At 36.3% G+C, this 20,195-nt stretch overlaps 1 protein-coding gene across 2 annotated transcripts in view; it reads left to right on the top strand.

Annotated features, from left to right (window-relative positions):
* The window catches only part of KPNA1 (karyopherin subunit alpha 1), a 125,740-nt gene that overhangs the window by 86,679 nt on the left and 18,866 nt on the right, over positions 1-20,195 (top strand). For both annotated transcript variants that reach the window (XM_037836797.1, XM_037836804.1), the window contains 4 exons: positions 433-596; positions 1,691-1,769; positions 5,171-5,296; positions 7,000-7,127. In XM_037836797.1, the coding sequence (XP_037692725.1) occupies positions 433-596; positions 1,691-1,769; positions 5,171-5,296; positions 7,000-7,127 (497 nt within the window). The remainder of the gene's footprint in view (positions 1-432; positions 597-1,690; positions 1,770-5,170; positions 5,297-6,999; positions 7,128-20,195) is intronic.

Below are 20,195 nucleotides of genomic sequence, written 5' to 3'. Positions count from 1 at the left end.
GGGAAATTGGTAGAAAAAGCACAGTTAAAAGAGTACAGCAACCAATTTTAATGTGAATCAAAAATAAGATTTTTAATAAAATTTAAAATGTTAGAATTTGGTCTATTTCTAGAGAAGCAGGGGTTTTTTGATTATTGTTTGTTTTGAATTTAGAGTAATTTTTTACTCCCTGTAAAAAGCCCTGAATTGATCTTAAAACCTAGCACTTTTTATTCATAACAGGGATCTAAAATATGGAATTTTGTAGCTTCAGCACTTCTGAAAGTTCCTTTATCTTTTTGGTCCACAGTGTTTTTTGCAAGGAATCTCACTCTTAAGAATTGTATATGAAACTTTGCTCCCTGAAATTAGTTTATTTGGGTTTTGACTACCTCATCAAAGAAAACTGTGAGGTCACTAATATTATTCATAACTCGTATCTTCCTTTTACAGGTTTCCCCCTGTCTGAATGTGCTTTCCTGGTTGCTGTTTGTCAGTGACACCGATGTGCTTGCTGATGCTTGCTGGGCGCTCTCCTATCTATCAGATGGTCCTAATGATAAAATTCAAGCAGTCATTGACGCAGGTGTCTGTAGAAGACTTGTGGAGCTGCTGATGTAAGATATCTTTAAGAAAATGTGTCTGCTCTTTTTTTTTCCTAGTTCAGATGGTAATTGATTGTACATTATGTTGGTTTTTGTGCTTTGGGCTGCTGTCTTTTGTTGTTTATTTTAATGCCCAAATCTTTTTACTTTTTGAGGCCTATAGAGAACCTTGCTGTCCTCTGTTGTTAGCGGTCCTGTAGCAGAAACATTTGGAAAACTGATCCATATAGGTCCAGCTCATGCTGGATGATCAGAAACCAACCACTGAACCACAAAAGGCATATTGGCACCAAAAAGAGTCATTTCTTATCTGTCTCTTTCATGTAGAGGTTAATCTAGATTGATGTCAGATGCTTGATAGATCTCTTCATGATGCCTTTGTATTAGTCAAATTTGTAGATGGTACTATGGAATAAAAAAAATAAAATTTGTAGAGTGTTAACATGGGAAAATGGTAAAATTACAAGCCGTGTGAAATTTAATGGAAGGACAAAGTAGATGCAAGGAGACGTTTTCCCAAGTGAGACATTATGATAGTCGTTGAATCTTAGAATAACTGCACAAACTGACAAAATTTGAAAAGAGTGATCAATCTTATTAACAGGGAGAGAAAATAGGACCTTTAAGGAAAGGTTAAAAAATATTCAGAACTTACCAGAACTTAATATCTGTCTTCAAATGTATAAAGGGCTTTGTGGAGGTTTTTTTTTTTTTTATTAGCAAGGCAACTGAGGTTTAGTAGAAAGAGTTCAGTATTTGAAGTCTGAAGCTAGGCTTTCACTTTTAAGCTAGTTCAACTTATGACATATTTTCACCTTTGTGAAAATTATATAAAATTTCTGTAACTTATTTATATAAATTTATAAAACTAAAAGGCTCTGTATAAATGTTAATTATTGCTTTCCATTATCTCAGCAACCACAGAGGAACAAGTAAAGAGGAAGTTAAACATACTAAAGAATGAGAGGGAAAACTTGAAATCCAGGTGATTAAAACCTTGGAAAAGATTACTAAGAAAGATTTGTAGTTTTAATCCAAAAATGTTAAGTAAGGGAAAAGGCAGCTCTTCTGAGAATTTAGATGTAACATTTCTTTATTGGTTGCAGGCATAATGATTATAAAGTGGTTTCACCTGCTTTGCGAGCTGTGGGAAACATCGTCACAGGGGATGATGTTCAGACACAGGTATGAAAAAGTGTTAATGAAGTTTTTTTCCCTTCAAAAAAAATATATATATATTGAACCCATGATCATGCTTCTAAGATAATATTTAACTCCATATTATTAGGGGGTATTGACAGGCATACTTTTTTTCATTATTATTTGTTAAAATTATTGGCTTAGGTAACCATTCTCAGTATTTTCAGTATCTCTGTCTTAACCTGTTGCTTGTAGCAATTTTGGGTTCCCCTGTGATTTGACTTTTTCTGTTTGGCAGACAGGTCTTTGTTTGCAACTACTCTTTATAGTTGAAATGGTTCTGTAAGCAGCAAAAAAGAAAAAAAGAAAAGAAAACCTCTAGAAGCATCCTTTCTTTGTCTCTGGAATCCTCTCTGATAGCATCCTCCCTTTTGTACATATGCAAGTCCCCCTGTAAAGAGAATTCTTGTACTTTACAATTTCTTCCAACTTTCTAACATCTGCTATTCAGCGGAATGAAGGAGCTTTTATATACTGATATGGAACGCTCTCCATGTTATATTGTTTAAAAGGAAAAACAAGGGACAGATTAGTGTGTAGAATATGTTATTCACATAAAAAGGAAAAGGGAAGGGGGTGAGAAGAATATATATTTGATTGTATCTATATAAAATTTCCCTGGGGGGGTATATAGGACTAAGAACATTGGTTATCTTCGGTGGAGAATTGGGTGGCTGGGGTATAGGAATGGGAAGAAGGCTTTTAACTATATAACATCTACACTTTCTGAATTTTTAACTAAGTGTATTTGCTATTTTAAAAAAAGAAAAAGCGTCTAATACTCACCACCACCACCAGTACTCTATAGCTATCTTCCCTTGTTTATTCCTTGAATTAGCTACGGTCACTCTCAGCTCTGAATGTCAACACATACTTTTTTTCCCTTTGTGTGGAACATAGTCTCGCCTCTACCTCACATATCCACACTAAATCATAGTACTTATCGCACTATATTGTAACTAATTGCTTCTAGAGGGGAACTGTATCAATCTTGTTCATTATTGTGCCTATATAATCTGGCACCATATATAGGGACTCAGAAATATTTATTGAATAAATGAATTTATGAATCTAAACATCTTGTTCTGATCTCTCTCAAGTTCCAGTCCCATGTTTCCAGTAGCCTGTTAGATATTTCTGCTTGCTGTCCATATCATATTTGTCTCTATTAAAGTTTTATTTTCTTTCCCTACAAAGCAAATTCTAAGTCCTGATTTTCCTTGTGTCTGTCAGTGTCTATATATAACTATTCAACTATTCACCCACACTAGAAACTTTGCTGTTATATTTGGTGTCTCCTTCTCTCGTTGTTGTGTGTAACAGGTCACTAGATCTTGTTGATTCTTATTGTTGCTAGAGCCACACCTGATTACCTTATTTTGGTCCATGTATATCTGCTCACACACAAGGGTTGTTGCTGCATGCACCGAATTTGCTTTGTGCTCTCCCAAGCAATTAAACTTCTCAATTTATTTTTCCCTGATATCAGCTTATTCTTTCCTAAAATAACCTGTTCACATTATTTATTTCCCCCTTAGAAACATTGAATTTCTTTAGTGCCTATGGGATAAAGAACTTTGAAAGACAGGAGTTTGGACTTTAAAATTTTAGCCTCATTCTTCTACTACTACTAATCTTTGTGTATAGAATTTATAGCCTCACTGGTGTATTCTTGTCTTGTTATGGTATTATGGCACATTCTCATTTCCAGCCATTCTATCTGCAGTGTCTTCTCTCTTTGCTTATGAAATTCTACCTGTGTTTCAAGACCCTATGCCATGAAGTCGTCTTTTCTGACTGCTTCTCCCCAAGTATATTTATTTTCCAGACAACTTACTTGGCATTTTCAAAATTGCTTTGTAACATCTCTTATGTTGTTGCTTATGGTTTCTTTTTAAGTTTGTTTTCCTACTGATGATAAAAGTAATTTTTTACATTATACAAAGTTTGGCATGCAGGAAACTGTGAAAATTACTAAAAAGTCACCCGTAACTCCACTACCTAGAGATACTGTCATTGTTAAGTTTACTGTGTTTCTAGTCTTTTTTCCTTTTCATATATATATTTTGTAACATGTTTATTTTAGTCTGTACAGTTTTATGCACTACTCTTTTCATAGTGTTCACTTAACATTCTGTTGTGATCTTTATAATCTCTTCTAGGTAGTTACCCTAGAAGTAGAACTACTTATGGCAAATTTGTGTGCATTTAAAAAATTCTCTTGTTATCATATTGATTTTAGAAAGATTGTACCTAAGTTACTATGTATGACTTCATTTTAATTTGCAATTTCTTTCATTACTTATAAGATTACTTTCTACTAAAATTTTAGTATCTTGTAAATTTGCATATTAAGGTTAGCAACCCTTTATTTGTTGCAAATATTTCTTTTGTATTGTGTAGTGTGCATTTTAATTTTCTTAAGATTTTTGACATGCAAAATTTTTATTTGATCAAATTTTTATTTTCCTCCTTTAAGCCAAATTTTTATGCTTGGAAAGTCTTTCACCATCCCAAGATCAGCAATTTATTTATAATTTCTTTGATTTTATGGTTTCTGTTTTCATATTTACTCTTTAAATGGCTTGCAATTTTATTTCAGTGATTGGGGTTAAGAATTGATGCAAAAATGTTCTTCAGTTAGTTAGCCCTTTTTTCTAGAATCATCTATTAAATAAAACCACCAGTCATTGGAGGACTAACTTTATCATGTACTTAATTCTTTATAAATATCTGCATTTGTTTTCTGGGATAAATATTCCTTCTGTTGTTGTGATTGATTCTTGAGCCCACCACATACTGTTTTCATCATTGTATCTTTATGATTTCCAAGTTTGGTAGGAGAGGTCTCCTTCATGTATATTTATCTTATCTCCTTTATCTCTGCAAGCTGTTTAATAGCTGGGGTCATATCCTTTTTATTTTTGTATTCTATAAAGCACTTCATTAAGCACATTGAAGGTGCTTATTAAGTATGTATTGGTTCATTGACTAGCAGGTAGAGTTACCAAGTGACTTAAAAATCTGAGTACACTTTTGATTTACTGACCACTTGATATATTTACCCACCCAAAAGACATTTCAATATTCTGTAGGAATATAAGTAATTCTGTTCTTATTACTAATTCTAACATTCTTTATTGTGCTTTATTAAGTGCAGTTTTAGCAGTTGTGAATATGTACAATGAAACCAGTTTTGATAATCTTAGAGCTAATTGTTAATACAGCAAATCCTTTTTTATATATTGAAAGTTATTTGTTTCTAAAACTCTTAAGTGGAGGCATTATTTCTCTGCCTATATTTCGGCTAAACTGCATTCTCTGAATTAAAAATGTACTTATATTTGGACCAATACAGCAAGTAAAATTTTCAAACTCTCTTCTAGGTAATTTTGAATTGTTCAGCTCTGCAGAGTTTATTGCATTTGCTAAGTAGCCCAAAGGAATCTATCAAAAAGGAAGCATGTTGGACAATATCTAATATCACAGCTGGAAATAGGGCACAGATCCAGGTAATAAAATAGTGCCTGTCTTGCTATATTTTTTTGAAAAGTAAGGTTTTTTTCAGTTAGCTTTTAAAATATATATTTTTTCATGATTGCCTGAAGACCCCTAACTTCCAACGTTGTTGTCTGACATTATAGTCTACTTCCTACTTTCTTTAGCCTAACTTAACAGATATTAACTCTTTTGAAACTTACTCTTAGGACTTGGTTTTTCCTTTTGCCTCTAATATTTGATGATTTGCCAAGATCCAAGAAACAGTGTTTTGTATTTTCAAAATATTTTGATGGACTTTGTGCCAAACAGATTAACTTTTACTCTTGCTAAGTAAAATGTTTAATTTGCAGTGGATCCATGTTTTGGATTGCTTCAGTTTTTCATGGACTTTTGGGGACTCATTTTTCTTTAAATGTTTATCTACTCTTTACTGTGCTCTTTTTTTCAGTAGGAAAATAACCCAAGTGGAAAACAAGTAGTGAAAGAGTTCATGTAGACCATGATCCAGTCTGGAATAGAAGTATAGAAAAAAATATAACAGATTCATGGGACATTGAGATGAATGGAATTATAGTGGTCATCTAATCCAACATTTTCATTTACAGATGAAAACGGGCTTAGAGGAGTAAAATGATGCTCAAGGGCACCTTTAGGAAATAACAGGATCAGGATTAGTTGTCTTTCCACTAAACATTGCTAACTTCCTTCATGATTGTAATAGAAAGAGTTCTTGACTAGGAAAGTATGGTAAGTCATTCTAACAATGCTGAGTGGGGACTGAGATGATGGCTGTGGCAACTGTAGCATAATAGGTGGTGATTTCAGCTGCAGTTAGATTGACTACTGGGCTTTTATGAAGAGGTTCTCCGTTTCTTGATACAGGAAATGATTCGAAGCCATTTTAGTTCTTGAGCCAAGGAGAAACCTGAAGAAAGTAGTTTTGAGAAGAGTTCTCTGGTGTTATATGGGAGAGATTGAGTAAAAGTATTCCATCCAACTAGAATGTTATTCTGGTAATCTAGTTGGGAGGTGATGGTTGGAATAGGATGGCAGTAAAGGAAAGGACAAAATGGATTCAGGACATTTTAAATTGAGAATGAAAAAGTTACTTTCATTGGTGACTAATTGAATTTAGAATGAATTAGTAGACTTTGTGAACTAGAGAGGTTTAGGAGACCTGACATGATACAGGAGGCAGACTATGTGTTTGAGTTTACGAACTAACCAAAAGCAAGCTGCTGGCCATCCTGTACTGGAGCTCCTATGAGACATGAGACCTGGAGAATTACAGCACAAATGAAAGGGTTGATGTTAAGAGAGAAGTGAGATTAGCAGAGGAACAGAGAACTGAACTTTCATAATTTGAAACCGTGGATAGAATCAACAAGGACAATAAAAGAAAAGAAGTCAGGGAGAAAACTGGGATATTACAAGGTCACTGATTATAGGGAGCATGTTATCTGTGATACCAAGTATAGCCAAAAGGTTAGGGTTAATGAGGACTTAACTCCTTCCAATCTTTATTTTAACTGAAGGAGAGGTGTTATTCGTGACACTGGCAAGAAAGTTATAATTAGTATCAAGGACTTTTTTTTTTTTTTTTTCGAATTGTGGTAACATATATATAACATAAAATTCCCCATTGCAACCATTCCCAAGTATCATGAACATTTTTATATATATTTTAATTTCATTTTCATTCCTTGAATTTCAGACTGTGATAGATGCCAACATTTTCCCAGCCCTCATTAGTATATTACAGACTGCTGAGTTTCGGACAAGGAAAGAGGCAGCATGGGCCATCACCAATGCAACTTCTGGAGGATCGGCTGAACAGATCAAGTAAGTACTAGCCAGGTAGTGTCTTGTAAATTAAAGGAAAGATTATTGTATCTACCACCTTCCCCAACTGCCTCCTCTCCCCTCCAGTATTAACCTAGAGTGAAAGGTTAGCTATATTTGGGGTTAAGGTGTGAGAGGATCTTATTAAATAAGAATGTTCAATTTCAGTCCTTTGGAAGATTTTCCTCAGTTTCATAATTTGACTCAAACATATATTTAAGTCCTATGCTTTTCCTTCTTGCTGACAAAATTTCTGGGATGTGAGAAGTAAGACACAGTTGAAGTCTGAAGGAATACAAATACATATAAGATGGTTTCAGCCTACTCTGGAGCTGCTTGGTCACAAACATCTGGGTAATCTAGACGGTTACTTGTAGAATCCTCAGAACCCAACTCTAATAGCTAATTATTGCTGTTTCTACTGTTGAGGTCTTAGCAGTAGAATTGAACCAGACTTAAAAGAGAAGTGTGTCTTAGCATAAAGTACCAAATTCGGTATAGGCAGGTGCCTCTCGAAGAATGATGGTATTCAGTAAAGCGAGAGATCTGTATTGGCTTGAGATTTAAATAGCCATCTTGCCAGCAGCTCATAATCTTAGTGGCTAGAGAAGACATAATATAGACAGGAATAAATTTCCCAAAGGAACATCATATAATTAAATACTAAACTCTGAACATCCATTATTTCAGATAGAAAAATGGAACCTAGACTCAGCCTGCCTTAACCTTTTTATGAGGAATCCAGATAGGGAGAAGATGATTTCAAATGAGTGTTAAAGAAAGCATTTACTCTTCCTTCCTGTGTAATATCAGGGAGACATAGCTACTTACCATGTTGTTGCTTATGGATTGAATAGAAAAAAAAATGGTGTTTATTAAATGCCTGGCATAACATAGGCAGTCAGTAAATGCTAGTGTTTAGTGGTGTGTTGGAAATTAACAACCAAAAAGGTAAAGAAGTCCTAACAAATTGCAGGAAATTGATCAGGTAGTTAGAGAAGATAAAAAACGTATACCTATAATAATAAAATCATAAAATCACAAACAAGTTAACATATACAATAGTTATTTTAGTGAAGTTCATCATGGACAAGCTATTCAAAGAATATGTCAAGGCTGTCTTCAGAAGTTTCTTTGTCTTTTTCAACCTCCCAATATTCTGATTCCAGTGTCTTGGAATTCACAGATGACACTTAACATGAAGTAATACAGACTGGTTATTTGAATACTGAATAGTCAAGGTCTGTGTTCAGACTCACTTATAATAATTAGTTGCTCCAATGTTTTATACCAAATGTTTCTGAATAGTTGAACTGTATATATTGTTTTGTTTTAAAGTTTTATCTTTTTAAAATTAGAAAACATTTCTAAAATACTGTGCCTATCATCAGAAAGTATTTAGGAATATGTTGATCTGTTAGAGAAGAGTAGAACAGCTTCTGTCCCTTTTTAAAGGTTAACATAGCTATACATAATAATGAAGTTAACACCTTCCTAACAGTTTGTTCTTAACAAAATGAAGAGTTATTTTGAAAAATGTATTACAAAAATATTGTAGTTCAAATTGAAAATAGACTGACTTCGTCGCTGATAAAACATCTATGTGGCTTCTGCACATTCTTGTTGAGGAGACGAGATTTAGATGCAATAACTGATAAGAATAATTTAAGAAATATCTACAGTTCTAGGTAGAATGTAATCAAATGCTGATACATGCTATGTTTCCTAAAATGAGGGAAAGACAGTGTTGCCTGGAATTAGAGAACATTTCATGAAAGAGGAAAACTTTTAATTTTGGTAGAGATTTGGCAGTTTTGGAAGAGAGGATAGTATGAGGGAAAGTGCACAGTAAATGCTACTGGAGGAGGCAGGTCAATCTGGCTATAGGTTATTGTGAGGATGAGGAATTAAGTAATTGATGGACTTTTGAATACTAGGATGAAGGTCTTGGTCCTGGGTATTGGGAAGACTTGGAGAGTCTTTAACTTCAAGAGTGGTATGAAGAAAATAGTGTTTTGAGGAGAAGAAAGAAAGCAATTAAGAGGCGATTGCAGTTGTTTAATGTGCAAATGATGAGCAGGACTAAGATGATAACTGTAGCAGAGGCAAGAGTGGGTCTTTTAGATATGGGAAATAAGGATCTGTAGGACAAGTGACATGCTATAGGACACAAAGGAATGGGAGAAGTCAGAGATGACTGGCAAAGATGGTGGTTCTAGTTATTAAAAATCAGGACACAGAAGAAGCAAATTCTATGTGAGGAAGATAATTTTAGACACAGTTTTCTGCTCAAGAAAGAAATCTGACTTTATCCAGTCTTTCAAAACTTAACTTCCCTCCATTCTAGACGATCTTGATTTCTTCCCCATAAATTTCTAATTCTAAAAGGAACTTGTGGATGTAAAATTACCTATCAGATCAGCTCTCAGGTTTGAGACATAAATTTTAGAAAGATAACTCAGTCGCTTTTCCACATAATTTGTTTTTTGGATTGAAATTGTAAGGATTAAAATTCCTGACCCAAAAAACCTTTATGGCTGTATCTTCTGCTAGATTAATCAGCTAGCCTTGACAGTGATTACATCACCATAGGAACAATTCCCAGATTTCAATCATAGAATTGCGCTGTTTTCTATGCTATTCTCCAATCATCTTTTCGGTTCTTCAAACTTCAAATTATATTCCTTCATATAATGCTTTTCTCAAAATAATATAGGGAAAGAAGGTGAAGTAGGGAACTCTAAGACACAGTGCATCCTTCAGGGCACCTAGAAACAGCCAGGAACTGTCTGATACAACTGTTCTGGGGATCCAGAGGCCAGAACACCATCGTACAGCATCCAGGGAAGAGCGGAAGGAAGAGAGCAATAAACTGCAGTGAAGAACTGTGAGTAGCACTCTCATGCCAGTGATGGCTGATGCCCATCCTCCATTCTCGTGGCAGGTTGCCTTGGGATCCAGTTCTTAGCCAGCTGCTGCTGCCAGAAAGAGACATAAAAGTCTTTTTCCCCTAGAAGGGGGTGGGGCAGAACAGCCGAGCACTGATCACTGTTTTTGAGAACTGAACTTGGATCGCTGGATCCTGGCTCTGAGGGCGGCTATTGTCTCAACACGCCCAGCACAAAAGCAGCCAGCAGCCTCTGTTTCAACCCTGCCATCGACGGGTGGAAGTGGGGGTGATTTCAGGACACAGTACCTTCTTAGAGCTGCAGAGAACAGTTTGCTGAAAGGTGGCTCTTCCCTAAGAACAAGGGGAGAAGGGCACAACCGATCACTGATTAAGGCTTTTGATTAGGGAATTCAAATTGCTGGGTCCTGGCTCTAAGGGCAGCTATTGTTTAAACCCTCCCCAAAAGCAGCCAGCAGCCTCTGTTCAACCGAGCTCCTGACAGGGGTGGAAGCAGGGGTGATTTAAAGACACAGTGCCTTCTTGGGGTTGTGGGGAACAGTTTGCTGAAGGGTGGCTCTTCCTCAAGAAACAGGATGGAAAGCATGGCTGGGCACTGATCAAGGCTTTTGATTATGTAATTCAAATTGCTGGGTCTTGGCTCTGAGCTCTAAGGTTTCAAATCACCCTGGACAAAAGCAGCCAGCAACCTCTATTTCATTCCTGCTCCTGACAGGCAGGGGCAGAGTTGGTGAAGACTCAGAGGCACAGTACCTCCTTAGGACAGCAAGGAACAACTTGTTGAAGAATGTCATCTACTGGACAGTCCAGGAAAGCACAGATTCAAGAGCTGTCAAAGAGACATTTGGTGTCCTTCCTGGTCCTGTTTTGACTGGGGATTACTGACTTGGGAAAGTCCTCTCCAGAGTGACCTCCTCCCAGAATTTGCCATCCAGGAAAAGCAGCTAGAGACAAGAAAGGATGGTTAAAAACTACAGTGTCAAATTGAAAACAGAACAGGTAAACATTCCTGGAGAAGTAACAGAGGAAGGGAAACTTTCCCTAGGGGTCAAATAACTGCACAAACAGCACAGTCTCAAAAATTGTACCATATATCCAGGGCAAGAATCATATGTGGAAGGGTTGAAAAAAATATGATCCTTTTGTGCCAGTTTGAGTGTATTGTGTCCCCCAAATGCCATTCTCTTTGTGGTCTTGTGTGGGGCAGGCGTTTTGGTGATGGTTGGATTTGCTTGGAATGTGCCCCACCCAGCTGTGGGCAATGATTCTGATGAGATGTTCTCATGGAGGCGTGGCCCCACCCATTCAGGGTGGGCCCTTATCGGTGGAGCTATATAAATGAGCTGACTCGGGGGGAAGAAAGGGAGTGCAGCTGTGAGTGACGTTTTGAAGAAGAGCAAGCTTGCTAGAGAAGAATGTCCTGGGAGAAAGCCATTTTGAAACCAGAACTTTGGAGCAGACGCCAGCCACGTGCCTTCCCAGCTAACAGGTTTTCCGGACACCATCGGCCATCCTCCAGTGAAGGTACCCGATTACTGATGTGTTACCTTGGACACTTTATGGCCTTAAGACTGTAACTGTGTAGCCAAATAAACCCCCTGTTTATAAAAGCCTATCCATCTCTGGTGTTTTGCACTCTGCAGCATTAGCAAACTAGAACACCATTAAACATGGGCTATGGTAAAGGTCTAAAATAAGTTGAACCAAGTGTCAAAGAAGAGCCTTAACACAAAGGCAATCAACAAGAAAACTGGGGAAGAAAGAGAAACTGACCTCCAGGATAAATTCATTAAGATAATCAGATGCTTAAACAGCAGCAAAAAATTACAAGCCATACTAAGAAACAGGAAGATGTGGCCCAGGTAATGGAAAAAATTAAAACTCCAGAGGAGACACAGAATTTGGAACAGCTAATCATCAGTGATGTTCAAAACTCCTCAAATCAACTCAAGGAGATGAAGGAAAATATAGCTAAAGAAATAAAGGATATTAAGAAGAGACTGGGTAAACAAAGAATTTGAAAGTATGAAAAGAAGAATAACAGAACTTATAGGAATGAAAGGAACAATAGAAGTGATTTAAAATACACTAGAGGCTACAACAGCAGATTGGAACATGCAAAAGAAAAAATCAGTGAGCTAGAAGATGGAACAATTGAAATATTACAGATAAAAGAACATACAGAGGAAAGAATGGAAAAATTGAACAGAGTGGGTCTCAGGGATTTGAATGACAGCAAGAAGTGCACAAACATATACATCATGGGTGTTGCAGAAGGAGAAGAGAAGGGAAAAGGTGCAGAAAGGATATTTGAGGAAATAATGGTGGAAAATTTCCCAACTCTTTTTCAAGACATAAGTATACATGTTCAAGAAGCTCAGTGTACTCCAAGCAGAACAAATCATAATAGACCTACTCTGAGGCATGTACTAATCAGAATGTCAAATGTCAAGAAAAACAGAATCTTGAAAGCAGCAAGAGAAAAGCGATGTCACATACGAAAGAAAAGCAATAAGACCAAGTCCTGACTTATCAGAAAACATGGGGGGCAAGAAAGCAGTGGTATGATATATTTAAGTTACTGAAAGAGAAAAACTGCCAGCTAAGAATTCTTTATATAGCAAAGTTATTCTTTGAAAATGAGGGAGAATTTAAAATATTCACAGATATGCAGAAAACTGCAAGCTAAGAATTCTTTACCTGGCAAAATTGTCCTTCATAAAAGAGGGAGAGTTAAAAATATTCACAGATAGAAATTGAGAGAGTTTGTTAACAAGAGTCCCACCCTCCAAGAAATAGTCAAGGGGGTTCTGTAGGCTGAAAGGAAAAGACGGGAGAGAGGTTTGGAGGAGAGTGTAGAAATGAAGAATATCAGTAAGGGTAACTAAGAGGGTAAAAAAAGAGATAAAAAGATCATATTAAAACCAAAGGATAAAATAATTGAAGTAAGTACTGCCTTTACAGTAATAGCATTGAATAATTCATTGATGGATTAAACTCCCCAATCAAAAGACATAGACTGTCAGAATGGATAAAAAAGGATAATCTATCTATATGCTGTGTACAAGAGACTCACTTTAGATGAAGGACACAGAGAGGTTGAAATTAAAAGGTTGGAAAAAGATGTTTCATGCAAACAGTAACCGGAAAAGAGCGAGTGTACCTAAACCAATATCCAACAAGATAGACTTGAACACAGAACTGTTATAAGACGGACACTGTGTATTAATAAAAGGGGCAATCCATGAAGAAAATATAACTTTCATAAATATTTTTTACGCACCTAACCAGGGTGCCCCAAAATACATGAGGCAAACACTGGCAACAATGAAGGGAGAAAAAGACATCTCCACAATAAGAGTTGGAGACTTCATTTCACCACTCTCATCAATAGATAGAACATCTAGACAGAGGATCAATAAGGATGCAGAGAACTTGAATGATGTGGTAAATGAACTAGATCTAACAGACATATACACAACATTGCACCTCAAAACAGTGGACTATACATTCTTCTCAAGGGTGCATGGATCATTCTCCAGGATAGACCACATATTGGTCCAAAACAGGTCTCAGTAAATTTAAAAACTTTGAAATTATACACAGCACTTTCTCTGATCATAATGGGTTGAAGCTAGAAATCAACAATTGGCAGAGAACTGGAAAATTCACAACTATATGGATGTCCAAACAACACATTCTTAAACAGTCGGTGGATCAAAGAAGAAGTTTCCAGAGAAATTAGTAAATACCTCAAGGCAAACAAAAATGAGAAGACAACATATCAAAACTTAATGGGATACAGTGAAGGCAGTGCTGAGAGGGAAATTTATAACTCTCGATGCTTACATTAAAAAAAGAAGAAAGAGCTAAAGTCAAAGCCCTTACTGCATACCTGAAGGAACTAAAACAAACAAACAAACAAACAAACAAACAAAACCAGTGAACTAATCCCAAAGCAAGCAGAAGCAAAGAAATAACAAAGATAAGAGCAGAAATAAATGAAATTGAGAATAGAAAAACAATAGAATCAATAAAACCAAAACTTGGTTCTTGGAAAAGATCAATGAAACTGACAAACCCTTAGCTAGACTAACAAAGAGAAAGAGTGAAGATGTAAATAAGTAAAATCAGAAATAAGAGGAGGGATATTACTGCTCCTCCCACAGAAATAAAAAGGTTACTCAGAGGATAGTATGAACGACTGTATGCCAACAAATTAGACAACTTAGATGATACGGACAAATTCCAAGAAGCAAACAAACAGCCCACACTGAGGCCAGAAGAAATAGAAAACCTCAACCAGATCAATCACAAGTAAAGAGATTGAGTCAGTCATCAAAAACCTTCCAACAAAGAAAGGCCAGAACCAGATGACTTTACAGGTGAATTCTACCAATCATTCCAAGAAGAATTAATACCAATTCTGCTCAGACTTTTCCAGAAAAATTTAAGAGGAAGAGGACACAACCTAACTCATCCTTTGAGACCAACATCACCCTAATACCAAAGCCAGATAAAGATACCACAATAAAGGAAAATTACAGACCAGTCTCTCTAATGAATACAGATACAAAACTCTTAAAATACTTGGAAATCGAGTCCAATTGCTCATTAAAAGAATTACACAACATAATCAAGTGGGTTTTATCCCAGATATGCAAGGTGGTTCAACACAAAATCAATTAATGTAATACACTACATTAAAACATCTAAGGGGAAAAACTACATAATCACCTCGATTCATGTAGAAAAAGTGTTTGACAAAATCCAGCATCTTTTCTTGATAAAAACACTTTGAAAAACAGGACTAGAAGAAAATGTCCTCAACATGAAAAAAGTGAATATATGAAATACCCACAGCTAACATCATATTTAATGGTGAAAGACTGAAAGCTTTCCCACTAAGATTTTGTACAAGCCAAGGATGCCCACTATGACCACTTTATTCAACTTTCTGCTAGATGTTCTAACTAGAGCAGTTAAGCAAGAAAAAGAATTAAAAGGTACCCAATTTGGAAAGGAAGAAGTAAAACTTTCTCTGTTTGCCAATGACATGAACCTATATTTAGGAAGTCCTCCCAGATCTACCACAAATCTACTAGAGCTAATAAACGAGTTCTGCCAAGTGGTGGGATTCAAAATTAACACCCAAATCTCAGTAGTACTTCTATACACTAGTAAGGAGCAATCTGAGGAGGAAATCAAGAAAAACAAATCCATTTTCAGTAGCAACTAAAATTAGAACCAAATATCTGGGGATAACGTAACTGAGGATGTAAAGGACCTGTACACCAAAAACTGCAAAACATTGCTAAAAGAAATCAAAGACCTAAGTAAATTGAAGGGCATTCCATGTTCATGGATAAGAAGACAAAATATCATTAGGATGTCAATTCTACCCACATTGATCAGAGCCAATGCAATCCCAATCAAAATTCCCACAACCTACTTGGCAGAAATGGCAAAGACAATTATCATATTTATTTGGAAGGGTAAGGGCCTGTCAGGAGCCAAAACCATCTTGAAAGAGAAGAATGAAGTTGGGCTCACACTTCCTGACTTTAAAGCATATTGCAAAGCTGCAGTGGTTAAAACAGCATGGTACTGGCACATGACAGCCATATAGACCAATGGAATGGAATTGAGAGTTCAGAAATAGATCCTCACATCTATGGCCAGCTGATATTTGACAAGGCTGTCGATTCCACTTAATTGGGAAAGAACAGTCTCTTCAACAAATTGTGCTGGAAGAACTGGTTATACATATGGAAAAGAATGAAAGAGGACCCCTACCTCACACCATATACAAAAATCAACTCAAAATGGATCAAAGACCTAAGAGCCAGGAACATAAAACTAGAAAATGTGGGAAGCATCTTCAAGATCCTGTGGTAGGCAGTGGTTCTTAGACTTTACACCAAAAGCACAAGAAGTGAAAGAAAAAAATGGGTAAATGAGACCTCCTCAAAATTTAAAAACTTTTGTGTATCGAAGTACTTTGTTAAGAAAGTAAAAAAGACAGCCTACTCAATAGGAGAAAATAGCTGGAAACCACATAATCCGATCAAGGTTTAATATCCAGAATAAAGAAAGAAATCCTGTAACTCAACAACAAAATGACAACCCAATTTAAAACTGGACAAAAGACTTTAATAGACATTTCTTCAAAGAGGAAATGCAAGTGACTATAAAGCTCATGAAAAGATGTGGTCAATGTCACTAGCTATTGGGGAAATGCAAAGCAAAACCACATGAGATATCATTTCACGTCTCTTAGAATGGCCACTATTCAAGAAACAGGAAACTACAAGTGTTGGAGAGGATGTGGAGAACTAGGACCACTCATTCATTGCTGGTGGGAATGTAAAAGGGTGCAACTGCTGTGTAAGACATTTTGGCAGTTCCCCAGGAAGCTAAGTTTAGAATTACCATATTATCCGACAGTTCTGCTGCTAGATGTATATACTCATTAGAAGTGAAAGCAGGGACTTGAACAGATACTTTCACATTGATATTCATAGCAACATTATTCACAATTGTCAAAGGATGGAAGCCACCCAAGTGTCCATCAACCGATGAATGGATGAACACAATGTGCTATACACCTACAGTGTAATATTATTCACCTGTAGAAAGGAATGAAGTCATGCATGCGACAACATGGATGAGCCTTAAGGACATTATGTTGAGTGAAATAAGCCAAACACAAAAGGAAAAATATGTATGATTTCACTGTTATGAGCTAATTATAATCAACAAACTCATGGAGTTAGAGTCTAGAACATAGGTTACTAGGAGATAGACTGGAGTTAGGTAATGGGGAATTGATGTTTTAACTTGTACAGATTTTTATAGGCGAAAATAATGGTTTGGAAACGAATCGTGGTGATGGTAGCACATTATCGTTGTTAGTGTATTTAATAGCACTGAGCTGTATAGGTGAATGTGGTTGAAAGGGGAATGTTTAGGATGTATATTGTTACTAGAATAAAAATTGAAGGATAAAACATAGGACTGTATAACACAGTGAACCCAATTATAAAGGAAAGAATATAGTTGAATAGTGAAAATATAAGAATGTTCTTTCATGGATTATAAAAACTTATAACACTAGGTCAAGGTGGTAATATCAGGGAGGTATATGGGAAAAAAAGTAAACCTAATGGAAAGTATGGAGAATAGTTAATACTACTTTAATAATCTTTCATCAATTGTAACAAATGTAACTACTCTTAAAAATAGTACAATTAAAAAAAATTCTGTCAGCAGTTTTAACATGTTCCACACCAGTGTTCGGTGGGGGTGGGATATGGGAATCCTGTATTTTATGTAGGATTGTTCTATAAATACGCAACTTTTCCCTAAAAAAATTTTTTTTAAAATAGTTTAGTTTCTCAAGGACTGCACTGCCTAGGTCGCCTGGTGACTTGTTTTGCTCTTAGGTACAACAGATGTCTTTGGGAAAACCTGCATCAAAAGTGAAATACTATGGTGGTCTTAGTTTTCCAGAGATAAGTGGTCGCATCAGAAAATACCACCTTAAATTCTTTCTAATGTTGTAAGTTACAAACTTTTTTCTTTAGGATCCCTTTATACTCTATCTCCTATCCTCAAGGCACTACCTCCCTTAAAGTGGAGATATTTAAGGGATAGTAGTATCACCTGACACACGAATGCCACCACTGGCCTGAAAATAGAGATTTTAATAGTTTCTGTCCTTGGAAGAAGTTGTCATCTGCTGTGATTTCACATTTGTGGTGCTCTGCGGGTACATGTAATTGAGATCTGACTTTTGGTATGTTAAAATGGTTTAGGTGGAATTCCAGTATTCATCAAATGAATTATTCCAGAATACCAAGTTACTTTTTTTTTAATTATTTTTTATTGTAGAATATAACATGTATACATAAAAGTGATAACTTTCCAAGTGCAATTTAACAAGTAGTTAAAGAGTAAATTTCAAAGAATATTATAGGTTACAATTCCACAGTTTCAGTTATTTCCTTGTTATAAAATACATATACAAAAAGGTATAGCTTTCAAATTCCAGTTTAGCAAGTAGCTATAGAACAAATTTCAAAGGATGCTGTGGGTTACAGTTCCACCATTTCAGTTCTTTCCTTATAACTATTCTAATACCCTAGCAACTAAGAAAAAGAAAGTTATAAAAAGATTCAGTATTCATAATCCTTTGTTAAATTCCATCTTGTCTGTAGTTAACCCTTCCGCTAGGTTAATCACTTTCCCAATCTTCAGGGATGTCTAGGCAGTGACCACCCTAATCTGTTCATGTTGAAAAGGGGTGTCAACTTGATCAGCAAAGGGGACACATCTGGTTGATGTTCTTGAAGAGGCTATTGCCTCTGGGTTTTGGGACATAGCTGGCATAGGAGCACTCTGAAGGATTTAAGTTTCTGACAGATAAACTTAGTGAGTGAAACTTTGAGTCTCAGGTAGGGATCCTGGTATTCTTTAAGGTTCTCAGGACTACTGTTGACTTGGGCTTATCATGCTGTGGTCATTTGACATATCTGGGTGAAGCTTGCATAGGAGTAACCTATGGGACAACCTCTTGACTCGATTTGAATTCTCTTAGCCACTGAAACCTTATTTTGTTGCCTTTCTTTTCCCCCTTTTGGTCAAAAAGGCTTTCTCAATCCTTCGATGCCAGGATCAGGCTTATTCCCAGAATCCACGTCCCATGTCGCTAGGAAGGCTCATTCATCTTGGGGGTCCTGTCCCACGTTGGGGGGAGGGTGATGAGTTTATTTGCAGAGTTAGGCTTAGAGAGAGAGAGTCCATATTTGAGCAACAATAGAGGTTCTCTGGAGGTGATTCCTAGGCATAGTTATAGGTGGGCTCAGCCTCCTCTTTACAGCCATAAATTTCATCTGAGCAAGCGTCAGTATTGAAGGCTTGACTTATAGAGTAGGGGGTTCCTAAGTTCACGCAGATATGTTCACGTGGATATGTTATTCCACGATAATCCATCCATATCTCACATTATCATCTTAGAAGAATATTGTGCAAGCACCTGTCTATATTTGTGGTGCTCATCTGTGAAAATATACCGTAAAGTAACCCCTTTCATTCCTTTTCACCTTCAATAACAGCTCTGATACTTATAATCCCATTAACAAACAATTGTCACTCCTATTCATGACCATACCTTTGAATTCACCATCATTAACATATCTAAACATATTAGATTATCATTCCCCCTCACTAGTTACTGCCTATCAGTATTTCAATATTTCTGTATTATAAAACATTGATTTTACATTGTTCAGGTAGTTCATAGAAGTGGTAACATACAGTATCTCTCCTTTTGTGCCTGAGTTACTTCACTCTGAATTACATTTTCAAGGTTCATCCATGGTTGCCATATGTTTCAGGACCTTGTTTCTTCTGACTGCTGCATAGTATTCCATCGTATGTATATATCACATTTTGTTTATCCACTCGTCTGTTGCAGGACACTTGGATTGTTTCCATCTCTTGGCAGTTGTGAACAATGCTGCTGTGAACATTGGTGTACAAATGTCTGTTCATGTCACTGCTTTCAAATCTTCTGGGTATATACCAAGAAGTGGAATTCCTGGATCATAGGGTAACTCAGTACTTAGTTTTCTAAGAAACTGGCAAACTATCTTCCAGAGTGGCTGTACCATTATAAATTCCCACCAGCAATGAATAAGAGTTCCAATTTCTCCACATCCTCTCCAGCATTTGTCATTTCCCATTTGTCTGATGGCAGCCATTCTTATTGTGTGAGATGATATCTCATTGTGGTCTTGATTTGCATCTCTCTACTAGCTAGTGAAGATGAACATTTTTCCATGTGTGTTTTAGCCATTTGTATTTCCTCTTCTGAGAAATGTCTTTTCATATCTTTTGCCTGTTTCATAATTGGACTCTTTGTACTATTGTCATTGAGTTGTAAGATTTCTTTATATATGCAAGATACTAGTCTCATCAGATACATGGTTTCCAAATATTTTCTCCCATTGTGTTGGCTGCCTCTTCACCTTTTTGACAAATTCCTTTGAGGTACAGAAGCTTTCGATTTTGAGGAGTTCTCATATATCTTTTTTTTCTTGCATTGATTGTTCTTTGGGTGTAAGGTCTAAGAAGCGACCTCCTGGTACTAGGTCTTG

Source organism: Choloepus didactylus, chromosome 1, assembly GCF_015220235.1.
Source record: "Choloepus didactylus isolate mChoDid1 chromosome 1, mChoDid1.pri, whole genome shotgun sequence".
Classification (NCBI taxonomy): domain Eukaryota; kingdom Metazoa; phylum Chordata; class Mammalia; order Pilosa; family Megalonychidae; genus Choloepus; species Choloepus didactylus.
The sequence above is the reverse complement of the archived record's forward strand: the minus strand, read 5'-3'. Positions and strand labels throughout refer to the sequence as shown.